This window comes from Furipterus horrens, unplaced genomic scaffold, assembly GCF_987537825.1.
Source record: "Furipterus horrens unplaced genomic scaffold, mFurHor1.1.pri manual_scaffold_3, whole genome shotgun sequence".
Taxonomy (NCBI): Eukaryota; Metazoa; Chordata; class Mammalia; order Chiroptera; family Furipteridae; genus Furipterus; species Furipterus horrens.
This window is the reverse complement of record NW_028327173.1, coordinates 175,105,488-175,123,585: the sequence shown is the minus strand read 5'-3', so window position 1 is coordinate 175,123,585 and position 18,098 is coordinate 175,105,488. Positions and strand designations below refer to the sequence as shown.

At 45.1% G+C, this 18,098-nt stretch overlaps 1 protein-coding gene across 2 annotated transcripts in view; it reads right to left on the bottom strand.

The window, feature by feature from the left end:
- SAMD4A (sterile alpha motif domain containing 4A) overlaps window positions 1-17,651 on the bottom strand; it is a 204,027-nt gene extending 186,376 nt beyond the window's left edge. The window contains exons 1-3 of one of the 2 annotated variants that reach the window (XM_090270905.1): window positions 17,416-17,651; window positions 16,171-16,266; window positions 15,633-16,077 (exon numbers count right to left, since the gene is read on the bottom strand). In XM_090270905.1, coding sequence (XP_090127031.1) covers window positions 15,633-15,828 — 196 coding nt within the window. In that variant the 5' untranslated portion in view covers window positions 15,829-16,077; window positions 16,171-16,266; window positions 17,416-17,651. Of the gene's footprint in view, window positions 1-15,632; window positions 16,267-17,415 lie in introns of both variants that reach the window. The other variant, XM_090270906.1, reaches the window with a different exon arrangement.
- Between the last annotated feature and the right edge of the window lie 447 nt (window positions 17,652-18,098).

The following is an 18,098-nucleotide window of genomic DNA, read 5'->3' as shown; positions in this document are numbered from 1 at the left end:
ATTAAGAACATTGTAATGTACTATTACTGCTTACATTGGTGGATAAAATTACTGGAAAATATTACTAAGTGTATAATGCCTAAGAGCATTTTATTTGATAATTTCACTGTGAACACCAAAATCACTTAAATTCTATAAAATATTATTTGACAGAACAGTGTGCACATCTTTTCAGAAGGTTCACTGAATAATACCAGTGTTACAAATAACCTCTTTAACCTGCTGTCGCAACAGTGTAGATTTTCAACAGCTGTCAAAATAGATTCCAGTATCCATTTTACTCAAGTGTGTTAGAAGATCTTAAACTTGTCAGGAGTGTCAGGATGCAATAACTTAGTATAAAATGCAACCCAGCTGACTCCACCAACTACAGAGAAACGGAGAAAGCTGGAATCAGCTCAAAGAGAAAAGGTCAATCAAAAGGACATGGAGGAAATCATATCCAAGAACAGGTAAGTTAAGCCACAGCTCTGAGCTCAGACACAATGGGTTTTATCTAGTACAGTGGTTCTCAACCTTCTTAATGCTGCGACCCTTAATATAGTTCCTCATGTTGTGGTGACCCCCAACCATAAAATTATTTTCGTTGCTACTTCATAACTGTAATTTTGCTACTGTTATGAATCGTAATGTAAATATCTGATATACAGGATGTATTTTCATTGTTACAAATAGAACATTAATTAAAGCATAGTGATTAATCACAAAACCAATATGTAATTATATATGTGTTTTCCAATGGTCTTAGGCGACCCCTGTGAAAGGGTTGTTCGACCCCCAAAGGGGTTGCGACCCACAGGTTGAGAACGGCTGATCTAGTAGGAGCTACAGAACAGAATTCTGGAAAGCCAGCATTCATTCCCCAGCACAAAGGAACAGCTCCTAGGTGTTTGTTACTCACTCCGCAGGTACTAGGGACACTTGCTGTTTAAGGCAGGGTTGGGAGATACAGAAAATAAAAATACGCAGCCCCCAGCTCTGGCCAGGTTGCTCAGTTGAAGTATTGTCTCGTACAACAGAAAGCTGTAGGTTCGATCCCCAGTCACAGCACATACGAGAGGCAACCAATCAATGTTTCTCTCTCACAGATGTTTCTCTCTCTCCATCCCCCTCTTCCTCTCTTTCTCCCACTTCCTCTCTCTCTAAAGTCAATAAACATATCCTCAGATGAGGATTAAAAAAAATACAGAACCCCCAGTTAACTCCGATTGTTGATGTACCACAAACAGTTCCTTTAGTATAAGTGATACTGTACTAGTATGCCCCATTATTCATAGTGTATCTGCAATTCAAAGTTAACTGCATGTCCTGTATTTTATCTGGCAACCTATCTACACAAGGCTGATCAAACACAGGCCCTTCCCTCTTGGAGCAAATATTCCAGAGCAGGATAGCAATGTAAAAAGGTAAACATTTTGAACATTTTACTTTAAAAAATGTACTCTTACATATGCATTTCACCAAGATTCACTGATTTGTAATCTTTGTCACCTCACATGTAACCATCTGAGAATAAGTTGCAGACATCATATCCCTTCACCCCCAAAAGACTTGATTATGCATCTCTTAATAATAAGGACATTTTCTGCCCTGGCCAGGTGGCTCAGTTGGTTGGAGTATCATGCTGTACACCAAAAGGTTGTGGGTTCGATTCCCAGTCAGGGCACATGCCTAGGTTACAGGTTTGATCCCTGGTCGGGGCACATATGGGAGGCAACCCATGAATGTTTCCCTCTTGCATGCATCGATCTCTCTCCCTCACTTAAATCAATTAAAAAGAACATATCCCCAGGTGAGGATTAAAACAACAACAATGATGATGATGACAATATTTTCTAATGTGACCAAGGTATAATTATAATACTAAGAAAATTTAAAATTGTTATAATATTATCCCCTGTAATGGGTACAGTCCGCATTTAAATTTCATCAACTGTCCCAATACTGGCAATGTTTTTTTTCCAATCCAGGATCCAATCTGGAACCCTAGGTTGCATTAAGTTGTCACCCCTGTAGCTTCCTTTGCTTTGGGACAGTTCCTCAGCTAACGTGTTTGCAGTCCAGTGTGCCAAATGCTGAGCTGGTGGTGTGCAGAGGGGGTGTGGGCACACCAGAGATGGTGGGCACCTCCTTCTTTGTCTCCTATCCAAGGACTGAACATCAGCTGATGAAAACCACTCACCACTTTAACCCTTGAGATGTTTAACACAATACCAAGCATTTCCTGTTTTAACTCTGGGAGTTTTTCCCTCTCTCAATGAGAAGTGGGGAAAGTCTTAAAGAAAATCAGCAGGAGCAATTCTGTCCTAATTATTCCTCTCTAAAATACTGCAAACTAAACAGATATATACTGAAATTATTTCTATGTAACCCACAGCAGCTTAATATCAGAATCACACACAAGGTTCAAATCTGACCTTGCAGCTCACACTTTTGATATTTTAAACCTGTGCTCAGATCATCTGCAAATACTACCATGATCTGATCATTTTGCAAACACTGCTAATTTTGCCACAAAAAGAAAATGTGAGAATAGGAAGGTTTTGTTAAAAACAAATAAAAGAAATGCCAAGAAACCATTCCCCTTTTCCAACTAACACTTGTTCAATGAAAGGTAAAGGTGGAAATAATATTAAAGAATAGAAAGCAAAGCATAATTATTTTCTTTTTTTAGCTGAGGTATGCAAAAATACTCAAAGGTTTCCCACTGAATGGTTTTAAGTGGGTAACTTTTTAAAGTTACCTTTTCAATAATAAAGCTTTAAAAACTGAATTATCACAAATGTATAAAGAATTCAGACCTGCTGGCTGACGTACAGAACCCCTGTGGCTCGCTTCTACTGGCTCTGTGAGCACTCACACTAGAGTTTCTGCTTGCAGGGTACAGTGGTCACAGCATAGAATTTTGTGTCACTTTCCCCAAAGAAATTCCTTAGCACTGGCATGGAGTCCTTCCTACTCAGAGAAAGTGCACTCAGTGATCTAACCAATTAAAAGGATGGAAGTGGACACAAAATGAACTTAGACAATTACTGCCAGGCCAGCCTGCGGGGCCGCGGGCCACACAGCTGCGAGTCCCAGTTGACTCATCAGACGCAGGCCTCGGGCCAGGCCCAGAGGTGGCTGGCGCTCACGGAGAGAACCACGGGCTTCCTTCAGCTCTGGTTAATGAGCAAAAGCTCTGAAAATGAGCCCGTGGTTATCTTCTCCGGAATCTTTGAAACAGTCGCATCCCTAAACTTTTTTAATCCCACTGTTTCAGTTGGTCATTCGAGAACCAGGTCACTCTGCATTTATATGACATGATGCAGCTTACAAAGTACTTTACACACATATAACCCCACTTTGTCCTGGTAATACCTCTGTGACTTTCCTAGGGGTGACTTCACTTCACAGATGAGGAAATTGAGGCTGGGAGAGCTTAAATAAATTTTACAAAATGACACACTTCTAAGCGAGGATGCCAAGACCCCAACCCAGGTCTTGTGTAAGGCATTGAAGGTTAGAGCATCTATTGCTCGCATCTGGCCTTTATCATGTACCTCCTGGTAACAGCACTAGGATCATCATCTTGTCCTTTTCTACTATTAAATATTTATGCATTTAGGTTTTCCTCACAACCAGAATGTAAACCGCTTGTGGATTAGGACTATGAGTTAAATTTATCTGTATTCATTCATTCGTTCATTCATTCATTCAGCAAAAGCATACTGAGACCACCTATGAGCCAGGCACAGTGTCAGGTTCTGGAGGACAAAAGTGATGAAGACACAGGTCAGTCTGGAAGGTGAATGGTGACGATGGCTGGCACCGTGATTGTGCCTGCAGAGTGCCACTGAGGCCTGGGTGGTGAGGACACTCTCAGGAGGAATTGCAGTTGGTCCGCCACACTGCACACATGCACACCCAGGAGGGAACTGCCTCACCCCAGCGAGTGAAATGCCGGCCACAGGCAGCGGAGCGGGGCAGTCACGGACGACTCCCAGTTCTCTGCTTGGATTAAGGGTAACTCCAGAGTGGCTGAGTCAGAGTCCACATAAATCAAGGGGACATTACTGGAACTGTGATTAAAACATGCCAAAATAAAGTCAAACCTTCCTACACTAAACTGCAGTTTCAAAATAGGAGTAGTAACCATCTTCCAATAAAAACAAACCTTTGCTTTACTGTGAGTGAAGCAACACAAGAGAAGGAGAGGGGTGGTCTGGAAACTGCTTCGAGATCATCCTGATAAATGCTGCCTTTGACATTCAGGAAAGGGGAGCATCGCTCACGCCCAGCACAGTCATTCAGTGTGGTGACAAGTCCACCACAGAAAAGTGATCAAGTCTAGGTCACCAGCCCTTCTTCTACTAGCAGGCATCCTAGCTGACCCCAGTCTTCTCAGAGCTTTCCCAGAGGGGCTGGAATAGGCACGGTCTCTCCCAACTGCTTCATTTCCTGATGCTAGAAAATGGAATAAGAAGAATTCACTCTTCCACCAGCTGAAACATGTCTCCCTAAACCAACCACCAGAAATGTCCCCCCATTTACAAACAATCAAAAAGCTTGTTTTCACTTACAGCTCTCAAGTTGGTGCTTTGCCCAATTCTAGATCCTAAGGAGATCCTGACCCAGCTCATCAATTGCTAGTGTGTCAATGTCAAGGCTGCCATGAGCTATTAGGTAACACATTGCTCATTCTTTCCTCTCCACTGCTAGTAGGGCCTGTTTCCTTCCCCAAGTCCTGCCTGTTCATGCAGAGGCAGCAGAAGCCTCCGTTCCCTGAGTCTCCCTCACAGGAAGGGAAATGTTTGAATCAATGCCTTCACTTAATTTTTTTTTAAAAGCCAGTGTGAAAAAGAAGCTAAGCCATATTAAGCTCCATAGGATTAAAATCTGATAAATAAGATGCGGATTTAAATGGACAAGTTAAAAAGAACTCTTCCAAGATCAATTTATAAAATGTTAGAGTGAAATGGATTGAACTACTATTAAATATCCTTAGGCACTTTTCTTTTAAATGCCAACATTTTTCTTTACCTAAGCCCTGGAAGCAATCTACAGCATTCATAGAATGTTGAGGATTCCACACAGGCTTCTGGATCAGAAACACCTTGGTGGGCAAGACACATTTTCAACCATGCTCAACCTAAGTCTGCTCATCTGTAAAATGGATATGATATCTACTCTGTGGAATTAATATAATTTAGAAACCAGTTATTAAGCATTTGCTATGTTCAAGAGTCTGGGTAGTAATAAGCACATTATGGTATTTAATTATTGCAATGTACTGTATTTAATTTTCACAACCATTAGTTCTGCTTCCTTGTATCATTCACCTATTCAATAACTGGAGAGAACAGTTGTGTGTATGTGCAGGTGTCAGCACAGTGCCTGACAGTGCTAAGAAGAGCAAGGGAGAGAGAGGAAGGAGGGAGGGAGGGAGAAAGAGAGGGAGGCTGACCCCAAAGCAACATATTCAATTTAGTTCATTACATCTTCTTAAACACAGTGGCGCTACTCATCATGAAGCCCTGCTCCAATGCCTACTTCATAAAAAGAAAAGAAAACCACTCTAAAGTGTATTTCTTAAACAAAAGCCACAAACCTGTGGCCCACACAGGGCAAGAAGTACAAGAGGAATACACTGGAAATAATTTGAAGAAGACTTTTAAGACCACCCTTATTCATTCACTCCTTCTGTCTCTCTTTTTCCTCTCTGCTCCTGAAAGTTTTGTTTTCTTACCTTTATTCCTGTTTCACAGAAGTCACAGAATCTTAAAGTGAGGAGGTGCTCTCGGGGTCATCCAAGAGGTTACTACTTCTTTTCTAAAGCCACTCACACTGAGTTCTTCCAGTGGAGAGGGTGGAGTGGTTCTGAAGTGAGACTGCTTGTTTCCTCCCTGACCAGTGAAATAATGACAGTCCCCACCTAATCTCATAGGGTGGTTGGGACAAAAAATGAAATAATGTATGCAGAGAATTCACTAAGCTGCCTGGCACAAAGCAGGCATTCAATGAATAGGAGCCAGACCTATTTAGAAGTGTTATTCTGTGCCCTGCACAATGCTAAATGCTTGTCCACCTCTGGTGAAACCCAAGCCACTGCCTCCAAAACAGCTTAAACCATTGTTTGGGAACTCTGACCATTATAGTTGTTCTTGACTTTGAGCTAAATGAATTGCAGCTTCCACACACTGCCTCCCACGTGGATACAGAATTGAACCCCTCAACTCCAAGACAACCTTTCAAAGAACCAGTGACAACTGTCATGTTCTCCACTCATCTTTTTCTCCAGCCTAACTGTCCCCCTGGTTCTCAAGTGTACCACTATGCTCTTTCCTCTGGCCACATCCTGACATGTCCTTCTTCCTCGAAGTATGTTGCCAGATTCAAAGAACAGTCTGGCCAGACCTTGTATCATATTATTATTAGAAACAGAAAACACATTCTGAATACAATATTATTATATATTGTATCATATATCTAACATATTATTAAAGGTTTAGTGGCTTTGGGGGCAACCACGTTGTAAGATTATTCATACTAAGCTCTAAGTCTACTAAAAGCCATAAGTCCTGTTCATGCATGACTACTAATGAAGCATGCCTCCTCTAGGTTGGGTCTAGAGGCTGCAAGTAGTGGTTTAATAGTCATCTTCTTATATTCAAATACTATTTTGGATCATGATCCTGTCTGTCATCAAGCCCTCAGCTACAAGACCTTCTCAGCCTGGCTCACACTGCAGCCTTTGCTGTGGTCACCAGCTTGAGGCAGGTAAAACCTGTCGGCATTCTGCCTCAGTTGTCCCACGTCTCTGTGCTTTCTGCCTTGCGGCTTCTCTGACACCACAGTGTTAAGACACAGTAGAAAGGCTCAGCTTCGCAAACCTGGAATAGCAGGGACTTAGCACACTGGGAAACCCTTGACCAAGGTGACAGGGAAGCCTGCGGATAAATGCCCGCCTTGTCTGTCCCTTGATCCCTTCTGAGGTACAGGCTCCCCTTCCTGTCCCCTGAGGTTAGTCCTCAGCATAAACTACCTACATGCCAGCCCTTGCCTCTAACTCTACTTTCTTAAGGACCCAGGCTAAACCATGACGATGTAGAACACGTGATTCCCAAGCCACAGCCCCAGAGACCTTTCTTGAGACTGACAGTTGCCAAATCCAGGCTGTCAGTCACTGAAAACATTCTAACGCCATAAACCTAGATTCTCATCCAGCCCTCCAGGTCCCCATTTAGCTCATCAGGAAATAAGGCCTTTTGTCAAAGGCGGTGCTGAAATTTAGACATAGAATGCCTATCAGGATTCCTGTGATCTGCCCACAACACAGAAGCCTCCCTGTAAATGCTATCTCCCTTTCCATGCCCCATTAACAAAGAAATGACATTAGTTCTCCATTACCCATTCTTCCCATTCTTTGGAAAACCAGGCCACTTCCTATTTCCTCATCCAAATACTAGCAAATCAAGTTTTAAATAATCTAGTATCTTCCACAGGATCAGTGGTAACTTCCCAGATCCCTGCTAGGTACAGAACATACTTTCACCCTTTTTTCTTTTCTTTTTTTTTTAAACTGAGACAACGTTATTTATGGAGGCTTCAGATAACATCCCTATTCTTTTATGACTCTTCAGAAATTTAAAAGTGATTCAGCATTGCCATTTTAGCCACGCATTTAAATCGCATATTTGGTGCATATACTCACACAGTGAAGTGTGTACAAGGAAAGGCAGCTTTCTATGTGTATCTATGCTGCACACGCAAACACTTGAATTCCACGGAAAGATGTGAGGATAAGCCGCTTCAGAAATTCCAATGATTGTACTTTATGGGAGTGCACTGGGGAAGTAGAAAGAGATCTCTCCCATCCTGTCTCTGGAATTAACATCCCTGCTCTTTCTAGCTCAACTTTACAGTCCATAGCATCAGCAAAAAACCAAAAAAACAAAAACCAAAAAAACAAAAAACAAAAACGAAATCTTTTCTGGAGCCTGATTTTCCTTCCACGGGACGCTGATTATTAGAATGCCTGGAAATTCCAGCAGGAGCATGTCCAAAAAGCTCAGGGAAATGGTGCAGCAGAAGCCAGCTCTGCCTTCCTCAAACCCAGACTCAGTGCAGGCTGGGACCAGTGGCGGGGTGTGATGGTGCTGGGGGGGCGGGGGGCACTACCATCCACTTTCTATAAGCTTTCATTAAGTTTTCACTTGCAAACAAAATCTTCTGATACAATCCATAAAACTTGAAAGATGGTGCACCAATTACCTCTAAATTACCTTCCACCTCTAACAGTCTATGATCTTTCTACTCCAAGTATGGTCCACACACCGGCGGCAGCAGCATCTCCAGGGAGTTGAGTAGAAATGCACGTGCTCAGGCCTCTCCCCACCCAGACCTCCTCCATAAGAGTTTTGGGTTTCATAAGATCCCAAGTGATTCGTATAGACATTCAATGCTGAGAACTAGTCTAAGACACTTTTATCTTTCCCTAAAAGTGTTTTAGATGTTTCTGCTTAATGCTAGTCTAATACAAAAGTATTTCACTGTGAAGAGTCAAGAGAACTCTTACTAAGTATAATAATTATACAGATACTTATGAGGGATGAAAATAATTGGGTAAACAGATATTTTGTTTTTCTAACTTTAAAAACATTAGAAATCAGAGGAATGTTTAAACCTTTCCTTCTTCCATTCAAGAAATCATTCCTGATGGACAACATGCATCATGCTCCCCAGGTCCAGGAAGCCTGACTCTGACATGGTCCATCCACCAAGCCCCCCATATGTGTGGTTTCCTTAAGGAAACTAGCATTAAAAATACTAAAAAGCCAAGAATTGGCAAGCCATAAAGCACTGTTTCAAATGACACACTCAAGTTTACTTCTTGGACTACCCAACCCATCCTGTTCTCTCTCTTTCACTCCAGCATTTAAGCAACTACATATGTTCTAACTATTTATATTTATGTCATATGTTTGTTTTACCTCCACAACTCAAGTGTAAGCCCCTTGAGAAGAACCATTACACCAACTTTACCTTTTGACCCAGAACCAAGCTCTCTGCTGGGGTACTTGGTGAATACGTACTGAGAAACTTGTTCCCACAGTTTTCTTACTACATACTCTTTGCCACATACAATTTAATAGTACGTATTATCTATAGTGTAAAAGAGACCACTGAATTATTTGATTGATTTTTTCCCCTAATAAACCAAGACAAGGAACACTGTATTAAAATGTTGATATGGCCCTGGCCAGTGTGGTTCCATTGGTTGGAGCATCACCCTGTATACTGAAGGGTTGTGGGTACAATTCCTGGTCAGGGCACATACCTAGGTTGTGGGTTCAGTCTACAGTTGGGGAGCCTAGGGGGAGCCAATCGATGTTTCTCTGTCACATCAAATTTTCTCTCTCTCCCTCTCTCCTTCTCTCTCTCCTTCTCCCCCTCCCCCTTCATCTTTCTTTAAAACCAATGAAAATATGTCCTCAGGGGAAGATGAAAAATAAAAATGAAATAAATAAAATAAAATGTTGATACACAGAATGGGAACAAACCCCTAGAACTAGCTTGTGAGTCCTACAGCAAAGCAGGCTAGTTCCTCAGAACTCCAAGCTGCCCTTGGGGTGCAACCTTCAGTCTGGACTAGCTGAATGACAGAGAAAGCTTGACTCCTGTTCTGAGATTTCTGCTTTCTTTGGGAGATTCCTGCCTCAGGCAGCTTCCTCAGAAGCAAAAAATAGCTCAGCGGAGACATCTAATTCTGCATCTTAATCTATGTGAATTGGATGAACTCAATAAGGCCTTGGAATGATTACAATGGATGGAAAGAGAAGAACAGGCTAAAAACTTAAAGCAGTAATTATATTTTAAAAAGTAGAAAAGATTTATATGAGCACCACACCTTTCCTAGAAAATGAGTCATACGAGGTGAAGGCTCATGGATGAAAACCTCCCAATTTCGCCAGATCAAGGAAGAGCAATATTTTCTCTTCTCTAGTGTTGTCAATTCTTTCTAGAATTACACTTCTAGGGGCTATTCTGGGGAGTTTTCAATGATTTCTCAGCCCTTTCGACTCTCATTTTACCCTCGTTTGTTTGTTTAAACATAAACAAACCAATTTGACTGCTGTTAAGTTTGTCTGACTTTTACTTGTTTTGATGGGACCTGTTTATAACACATACTCAGTTGCTGAAGCCCTTGAGTACGCAAGCTAAACAATCAAATCCAAGTTATTCAAAACAAAGAGTACAGATGTTCATGACCGACCCAAAGAAAATTACCACACCCTAAGTAAAAAGGGTTCCAGATACAAAGTCCCAATATATTTCATTCAACAAAATGGTTTCTTCTTTTCACTTTCACCAATTGAAGGGGAAAAAAATGTTGACAGGAAATTTGGGAAAACTGGGGCAGTGCTGTATTTTTTAGGGCCCAACATGATAAAGAACAACAAAGCTAAAATGTAGAAGGTGGCACAATGTAGGTTCATATCTTCTCGGGGTCCCAAATCCTCTCCAATCTCTCCTTGATAATCCGTTAAATAAAAAGATTCCCGACCATGTAAGCAAACATTCTTATATAAATTCTATATTAATGAGACAAATTCAAACCTGGGGAAGAGAATAGGCCAGTATTTGATTATTAATAAGAAACTTTTGGACAATAACAAGGTTTGATTAGCTCCTTTTTACAGATGAGAACACAGGCTCAGAAATTGACTGATTCAAAATACATACTCTAAGAATCTTCTAGGACATATGCCTTCCTGTGGATATAAATAAATGACCACCTGGACAATACCTTCTTTTCCTCTCCATGTCAATCCTTTCTTCTCCCCATACACATCAGTGTTGACAGTAACAAAGCTACCCTGAGCTGATGATGCCACCAGGTGGCCCAAATGGAAACGGTCTGAACCAAACTTGGCCTTACTTCCCCACTTTTACCTCTGAGAGCAGTGGTTCTCAACCTTCCTAATGCCGCGACCCTTTAATACAGTTCCTCATGTTGTGGTGACCCCCAACCATAAAATTATTTTTGTTTCTACTTCATAACTGTAATTTTGCTATTGTTATGAATTGTAATGTAAATATCTGATATGTAGGATGTATTTTCATTGTTACAAATAGAACATAATTAAAGCATAGTGATTAATCACGAAAACAATATGTAATTATATATGTGTTTTCCGATGGTCTTAGGCGACCCCTGTGAAAGGGTTGTTCGACCCCCAAAGGGGTCACGACTCACAGGTTGAGAACCACTGTCTTAGAGAATCATGTATACAGCACAGTTCTTTCCCAAAAGTGTACACACACACAAACACCTTTCATCTTTTAACTCCTTTCCAAAAGTCTTCTTGAGTCTTCTATCATCTCTGCAGGGTTAAGTCCAAATACTTTAGCTGACAAAATCCTGCACATTCATAGCTTCTGCCTTAACTTCGGCCTTTTTAGAGTTCAACATTCCACACTCTTCTAGCCACTCTGAACTCACTATTTCCTGCACACAACTGGGCCTTTTCATAAGATAATGTTTTTATAAATGTGATCTTTTCTGCTTAGAAACACCTTCATGCCTGCTCTCTACAATCCTTTTTACACATTAAACTCTTCTTGACCCTGCAAAGCTCAACTCAAACATATCTCTTCTTCAGTAAAGTCATCCCTGACTTCCCCAGGCAATTAGCTTCTAGGTTCACAATGCATCCAGAACTCCTGCCCCCACCCATATCTATGCTTGAGCACCTGTGATATTGTGTTGGTCATTTACTCAACACTGAGTATCTATGTACCAGACACTGGACTATACATAAGTTACCCTTGTATTCCCACTTCACAACACAGAGCCAGGAAAATTGTAGGTAGTCAGAAAATGTATGTGGCATGAACAAGTAAAAGAAGGAACTACAAACAAGACCTTATCCAGTATCATGAGGGAAATCTCTATTCTGCTTTCCTTTTATTCCATTTGTGGTTTAAAGAAGCAACTCAGGGTATGGCATAACTACACTATGGAAACTAAACATCATAAAAATCATAGAGCCAACATCTTCACCCTTTAATGAGAGTAAATATGCCCACAAGTCCTTCTTAATTTTCAAAATTAGTTTTGTCTCAAGCACCACCAATTCAGATAATACTTTCTTCTGTATTTAATTGTAAGTAAAGCATCCAACTTTTTGCCATTTATTTACTGCAAACATATGCAATTTCTCAAAAAAATATGCACGGTTTTGTGAGTTAATAAATCACTGTGGATTCACTTGCAAGTCTCCATCTATTACACAATTTCCATTGGAAAAATATGTTTCACGTACAAATGACAAAAGTCATAAACAAACAATGCCGCACCACCTATTTTTCTTTGGGGAACGGCAGGTAAAGTCAGTGGGTTACATTTTTGCCATTTTTTAGGCATTGAATGAACTGTTAACTCCAGAAACAATGATCTACAAACTGAGACTGTCTAGAACTCTCAATGTTAACTTGGCCTAGTGGCTGAAGGGTATTTATCTAAGGTTATGAGGCTTCTGAAAACAAACCTCTACTTAAAAAGCTGATCATGACCTACATCTACCCAGCAAACCTGGAGACACACACACGTCCACAGAAACTGACCCAACCATTTATTTTTGACCTTAGATGACCATAAATCTGAGGCAAAGGATGAACCAGTGAAGCACTAGATTCTCAATAAATGCTACATTTAAGAGAATGAAAAGTTAGTAACAAAATACATCTCACAGATTTCAAATAAACCAGGTTTAATGTGAAAGACTCTATTTCAAGTCAGTTGTGAAGAAAACAGCCAAGTTCAAACTACTACTAATTTTTTATTATACTGAGATCAAGCCCCAGATATGAATTTGGTACCCATTCACCAAAGTTTAAAAGCTTTCAATACCGGAAAAAAATGTGTGCTTATTGAATTGATGATGACAAAATAAAGTAAGCGATACATGATGATTTTGGTACAGGAAACCTCAGCCAGCCAATGAATGAGTCATTATACACAGCCTAGTTTTCTGAATGGGTAAGAGCTTTACAGACTGAAACAGCTTGGTTAGTCGATTACCTTGAGTGCCAATATTTCCAAAGTTTATGGCCTATTTCCCTCTCTTCTCAAAGAGTGCATTTAAAAATGTATCCTTTTGGTAGTTCACTCTTATTAATGGTAAACATCAATTACTGATCTATGTTATTTTAGAGTAATGCCTGCAGGGTCAATTGAGGATTCCTACCTGAATTTTTGCCCTAAATTTTTCTGTATCTTCCCTGGCTGTTGAGCTGTCAGGAATCATTTTTCATTCGTGGTTACAGCAGCCAATCACCCTGTTCTAAATATGCTAATAAACATAATATGCAATGGGTTATTGTTCAAATTTTTTTTGATGTTAAGATTGTTGTGTAAAATAAGAGTAATTATGTTCCCAGAGAGGGTCTGAAGTATTCTCCCAGACATTAAGCCATCTCTTCTGGTTGCTGAGTGGGCATTTCTGCCCCTTCCCTCATTCTTAGCTACGTTCCAATGTCTATAAGAGAGCCGCACTCCAGACTCAGGTATGTATGACACATCTTGATGCTCTCTGTGGTCCCTACGCTGCAGAAGTATCACACAACTAATGAATTTCTGTCCTGGCTACACAAAAAAACAAGTGCAAAGGATTCCAAGGAAGCAAACTGTCCAGGTTGAAAGATTAATCCAGAAACTGGAAAATGGTCCCTGCCTTACGTAATGGTTCTAGATGGCGTACATCCACAGATTTAGCAGCATGAACAGACAGGTGTGTTTTACACAAATAAGTATGGGAAAAAATTGGGGGAGGATTATGAAATGATGAAACAACTCACAGAAGTTCAGTATTTTCTTGGCTTATTAAATTACAAGATTTTTAAAGTAAGCAACTTCTTTTTAATACCACATGTTAATGCCTCACTTACTAAACTGCTGCTCTATTGGAAAAAGTCTTCTCTACTCAGAAGGAAAAAATGTTGCTCTAACATTTGAGTAACCTGAAGATTAATTATCATCATTTTAAACAGTCCCCACAGGCACCGAAGTCAAGCACTCAACGCAGATGACAGGACTTCAGTCCTGTGCATTCCACAAAATGCAGAAGTTTACATAACCTTGTTGGTCAAACCTGAGAAAGCAAAATCAAGCAGGTGAACAGGCTACCCTGTCACACTGGAGACGGAAATAAAGAGGGTGGACATCAGTTATCCTAGTTATGCTTCCACGCCCTTATAAAGGAGGCTGGCCTTTTAGCTATTTATAAATGTGGGGCTGAAGGAACCCTGCCGCTGCCACCACCACCCTTGTGAGGAACTGGGTGGGCTGTTCAGCTCCAGCGAACCCCAGGGGGCCTGTGGGATCTCCCTCAGTATGTGGCCCCCCTATCCCCATACTTGGCAGTACAAGAGCCTCTGGGTGCAGTCCTGTCTGCTCAGGAAAAGGACTGTGAGGATTTCCAGCGGTCACTTCCAGCCTTTGATTCTATATATGGAAACATCCCATCCTGGTGTTTTCAGCATCATGAGCATCAAGGAGGAGGAGCCAGGAGGCTAGCTCCCTGCTTGCTGCCCTGACAACACACTCACTCTAGTGTCTCCCAGGCCCTGTTGCCCTGGACTGGACCTTCTCATCAAATGGCAGCCCAGACCTCTGCTGAGTCTTGCAGGCTAACAGCTCTAACAGGGAACAGCTGGAAGAGGACCCTGCATTCTTTTCTCTGCGTAAACACTGGGGGCTCTGTTAACCCTCCTGCTGCAGCATGAACTGAAGAATTTCCCCTATCCCAAACTGCAACCAACAGACCATCCCCCATCCTCAACCCCCCTCCCATCCCAGGATATAATTCCAGTCTGTCACCACCCATGCTAGCAAATAGCAAACTGCCGGTCCTTTTACATGTATTTATTCACTTTCTATACTAGTCAAGGTGTCTGTAAATACTAGTCGGGTAATAGGAAACCTAACAAACAGCAGCAAGGACTCTTGATACCTGCCTACAGTCAGTGAGACCCTTTCAACAAGATCCATATCAATATGAATATCATCATGGTAGACGGACAAATCCCAACAGTGTATGAACTGCAAGTATTTTAAGTCTGTAGCGTCACCTACATATTATTCAGAATATAGAGCTCTAACTGTAATACCCGTGGGGGGGGATTAATAATAAAATTGGACTTTCATGTATTGCTCACACAGCCTAATCAGAGCTCGGCTTCCGAATAGCAGTCCCAGGCTTCCTCATGTGTTGCTGAAACCCAGAGAGCCACGTTGTCCAAAGGAGGAAGAAAAAAAGCCCAGAAAATCCAGACTCTACGTGACCTGACTTACTTATTTCCCAGGAAACTGCATGAGAGAAAAATCAATCATTCATGCTACCGTAGCTACCACACGGAATGGACCGAAGGAGTTGACAGTGGGGAAAAAAAAAAAAAAACCCAAAGCCGCCAGCGGAGGTAAGTGGGCGTCAGGGGGCGGGGACGAGGAAGGGGTTGAGAGGCCAAGGGCCCCGGGGACAGCGCTGTCCGTGTCCCCGCGGAACCACGGCCAGGGGCGGAGCCTGGGCCCAAGGCAGCGAAGGGGAGGGTGGGGGTGACAGGCGGGACCACGGCGGCCGCTCACTTACCGGGGCTGTTGGCCTCGCCTTCGAGGACGTGCAGCTCCGCGCAGTCTGCCAGCGAGTGCTCCAGGCAGAGCTGGAGGAAGCGGGCCTGGGTCTGGCTCACGCGCTTGAGCAGCGACAGCAGCGCAACAGTCTGCTCGCACTCGTTCCAGCCCTTAAACCAGCCCGCCAGCACCCCGACCTGGTCGCGAAACATCATGGTTAGGGGGCGGCCCTCGGTCTACAAAGCCCCCTCGGAGCCCCAGCCCGGCCGGCCCGCCCGCCCCAAAGTTTCGCGGAGCCCCAGCCCCTCTGCCGCCAGGGACGCTTTCCGGTTCCAAGGTGGCTCTGGTGCCCGGACGCCGCAGGTACTGCCTCGGCTCCTGCCCCTCGTCTGGTTTCAGTTACGTTCCGGCGGTTCTGGCTGATTTCCCCAGAGATGATGACAGACAGTAGCACGGAAATGTTTCTTTTTAAAAAAAATAATAAATAACGATTTTAAAAATATCCGCACAAGGCACACAAACTGAATGAAGAATGCTCTTGCCCCCCTCCTTCTCACAGCGGCGGGATGGTAATGGTCGGCGTCCCGGGGTCTCGTTCCCGCTGGGCGGCAGCTCGGACCCTTTACACCCGCATTCCCGAGCGGCGGTCACCACTGAAAGGAGAGAAAGGGCTGCAGTGAGACCTCAGCCAGCGGCCAGAGCGCCCGGGGAACCAGTGCATCAGAGGGGGCGGGGGGCGCCCCGCGGAGTCTCGGTTTTTCCCAAATTCCGGTCGCCCCCTCCGCACCCAAATGCGGGAAAAGAGCTTTTCCCTTCTGGGAATGGCAAGAAGCCTCCTTCCCAGGTGCGGGAGGAGACTCCAGGGCTTCCTGTTGCTGCCGCTGCGAACGGCGGGTGCTCCCCGCACACCCCGCCCGGAGCGGCCTCAGGGGCTGTGCCCGCGAACGCCAGCGCCAGCAACAGATTTTCCTCGCGCAGAAAACTTGCAATGCGGCTGCGAAGGGGCGCGGGGGTGTGGGTGGGGGCTAATGCGAAGCAGAGGCGGAGGCGTCAGCAGCAGCCCGAGTTCCTTCCTCCTCCTCCTCCTCCTCCTCCTCCTCCTCCTCCTCCTCCTGCGGGAGAAGCAGCCGAGCGGCTGCAGCTCCATCTACAGCAACAGCCAGCATCTCCACCGCCAGGCGCCCCTCTGGATTTAGGCCGTGAGCAGCCAAGGCAGCAGCTCGAGACAAAAATAAACTCTCCCCACCCAAAGCTCCTCGCCCAGCGGGTGGAGGCGCAGCCGGAGCCCCGGCTCCCCCGCGCCTCGCGCCCCAGCCCCCCGGAAGGGCTCCAGGGCCTGCTGCGCCCTGAGCAAGCAGAGGTGTGCGTGCCTGTGCGTGTGTGTAAGTGTGTGTACGCTCGTGTGTGCCTTAGGCATCCTGCCCCCCCTGCCGCCTCCTCCGGGCGGGTCCGCGCGTCCCAGGCCGAAGGCGGCACAACCCGGAGCGCGCGCGAGCACCGGAGCCACGGCACTACTTCCCCCGGCGGGCAGGGCGGCTCCGCGGGGACTGCGGCTCCACGCCGCCGGTACACGCCCCCCAAGGACCTCAAAGAAAGTTCGGTTTGGGGGCTCCCCGGGTCCTGTCCCTGTTCGGGTGGCCGCTGCCGCGGACAGCAAAGAGTGGCGCCCAGCGACTCTACCCTCGATGGGAGGCTCTGTCCCCAGCATCCCTCTTCCCGGCTCCTAGAACTTGTCGATCGGAGAGGGAAGTCCCTCAGGCCAGCGGGTCCCCTGCCGGGGACGGAAGAAAAGGGGCACTCACCTCGCGCGGCTCATAGCGACGGCTCGGGGTCCCACGCGCGGGTCCGGGCCTGCGGCGGCTGTCAGCGAGACTGGGGGCTCCCGGAGCGCGGGCTTCGGGCCATGCCGTCGGGGCGGGCGGCGCTGAGAGAGTGCGGCGCTGCGACTCCGAGCCGCCGCTGTCGCTGCCTCCAGTGTCGGCTCGCGGAGGACTGAGCCGCCCGAGCAGGAGCTCCCCACATGCTACTGATTAACATACACCATTACATCATGGGCTTGGCAGGGAGCGCCCGAGCAGGGGGAGAGGAACCCGGGCGGCGGCGGCGGCAAGCAGAGCGAGTCAGGGGGAGGATCCCCGCACCCGGCCCGCGGCAGGGGGTGGGGGGAGCGGATTCCTAAGTGGGGACCTGAAAAGGGGAGGGGAGCGGAGTGGGAGGAGCCAGAAGCACAGAAGGGTCGGGTTGGAGGAACAGCCGGGCGGAGGGAAGAAGTTTGGAGAAGGGGAGGGGTCTGGGTGAATTCCTCCCTGCCGCTGCGGGCGTGTTCTGGAGGGGCCAGGGCGCTCCAGTCCCCGGAGCGCGGGCAGAAGGGGACCCGAAGGGCGCTTGAGTAGGGGCAGTGCTGCCACCGGCTGCTCGCCCTTGGGAGTGTGGTTCATCACTCGAGTGACCCCTCGGCCTGACTTGGGTCCCGGGGTGGCAGAGT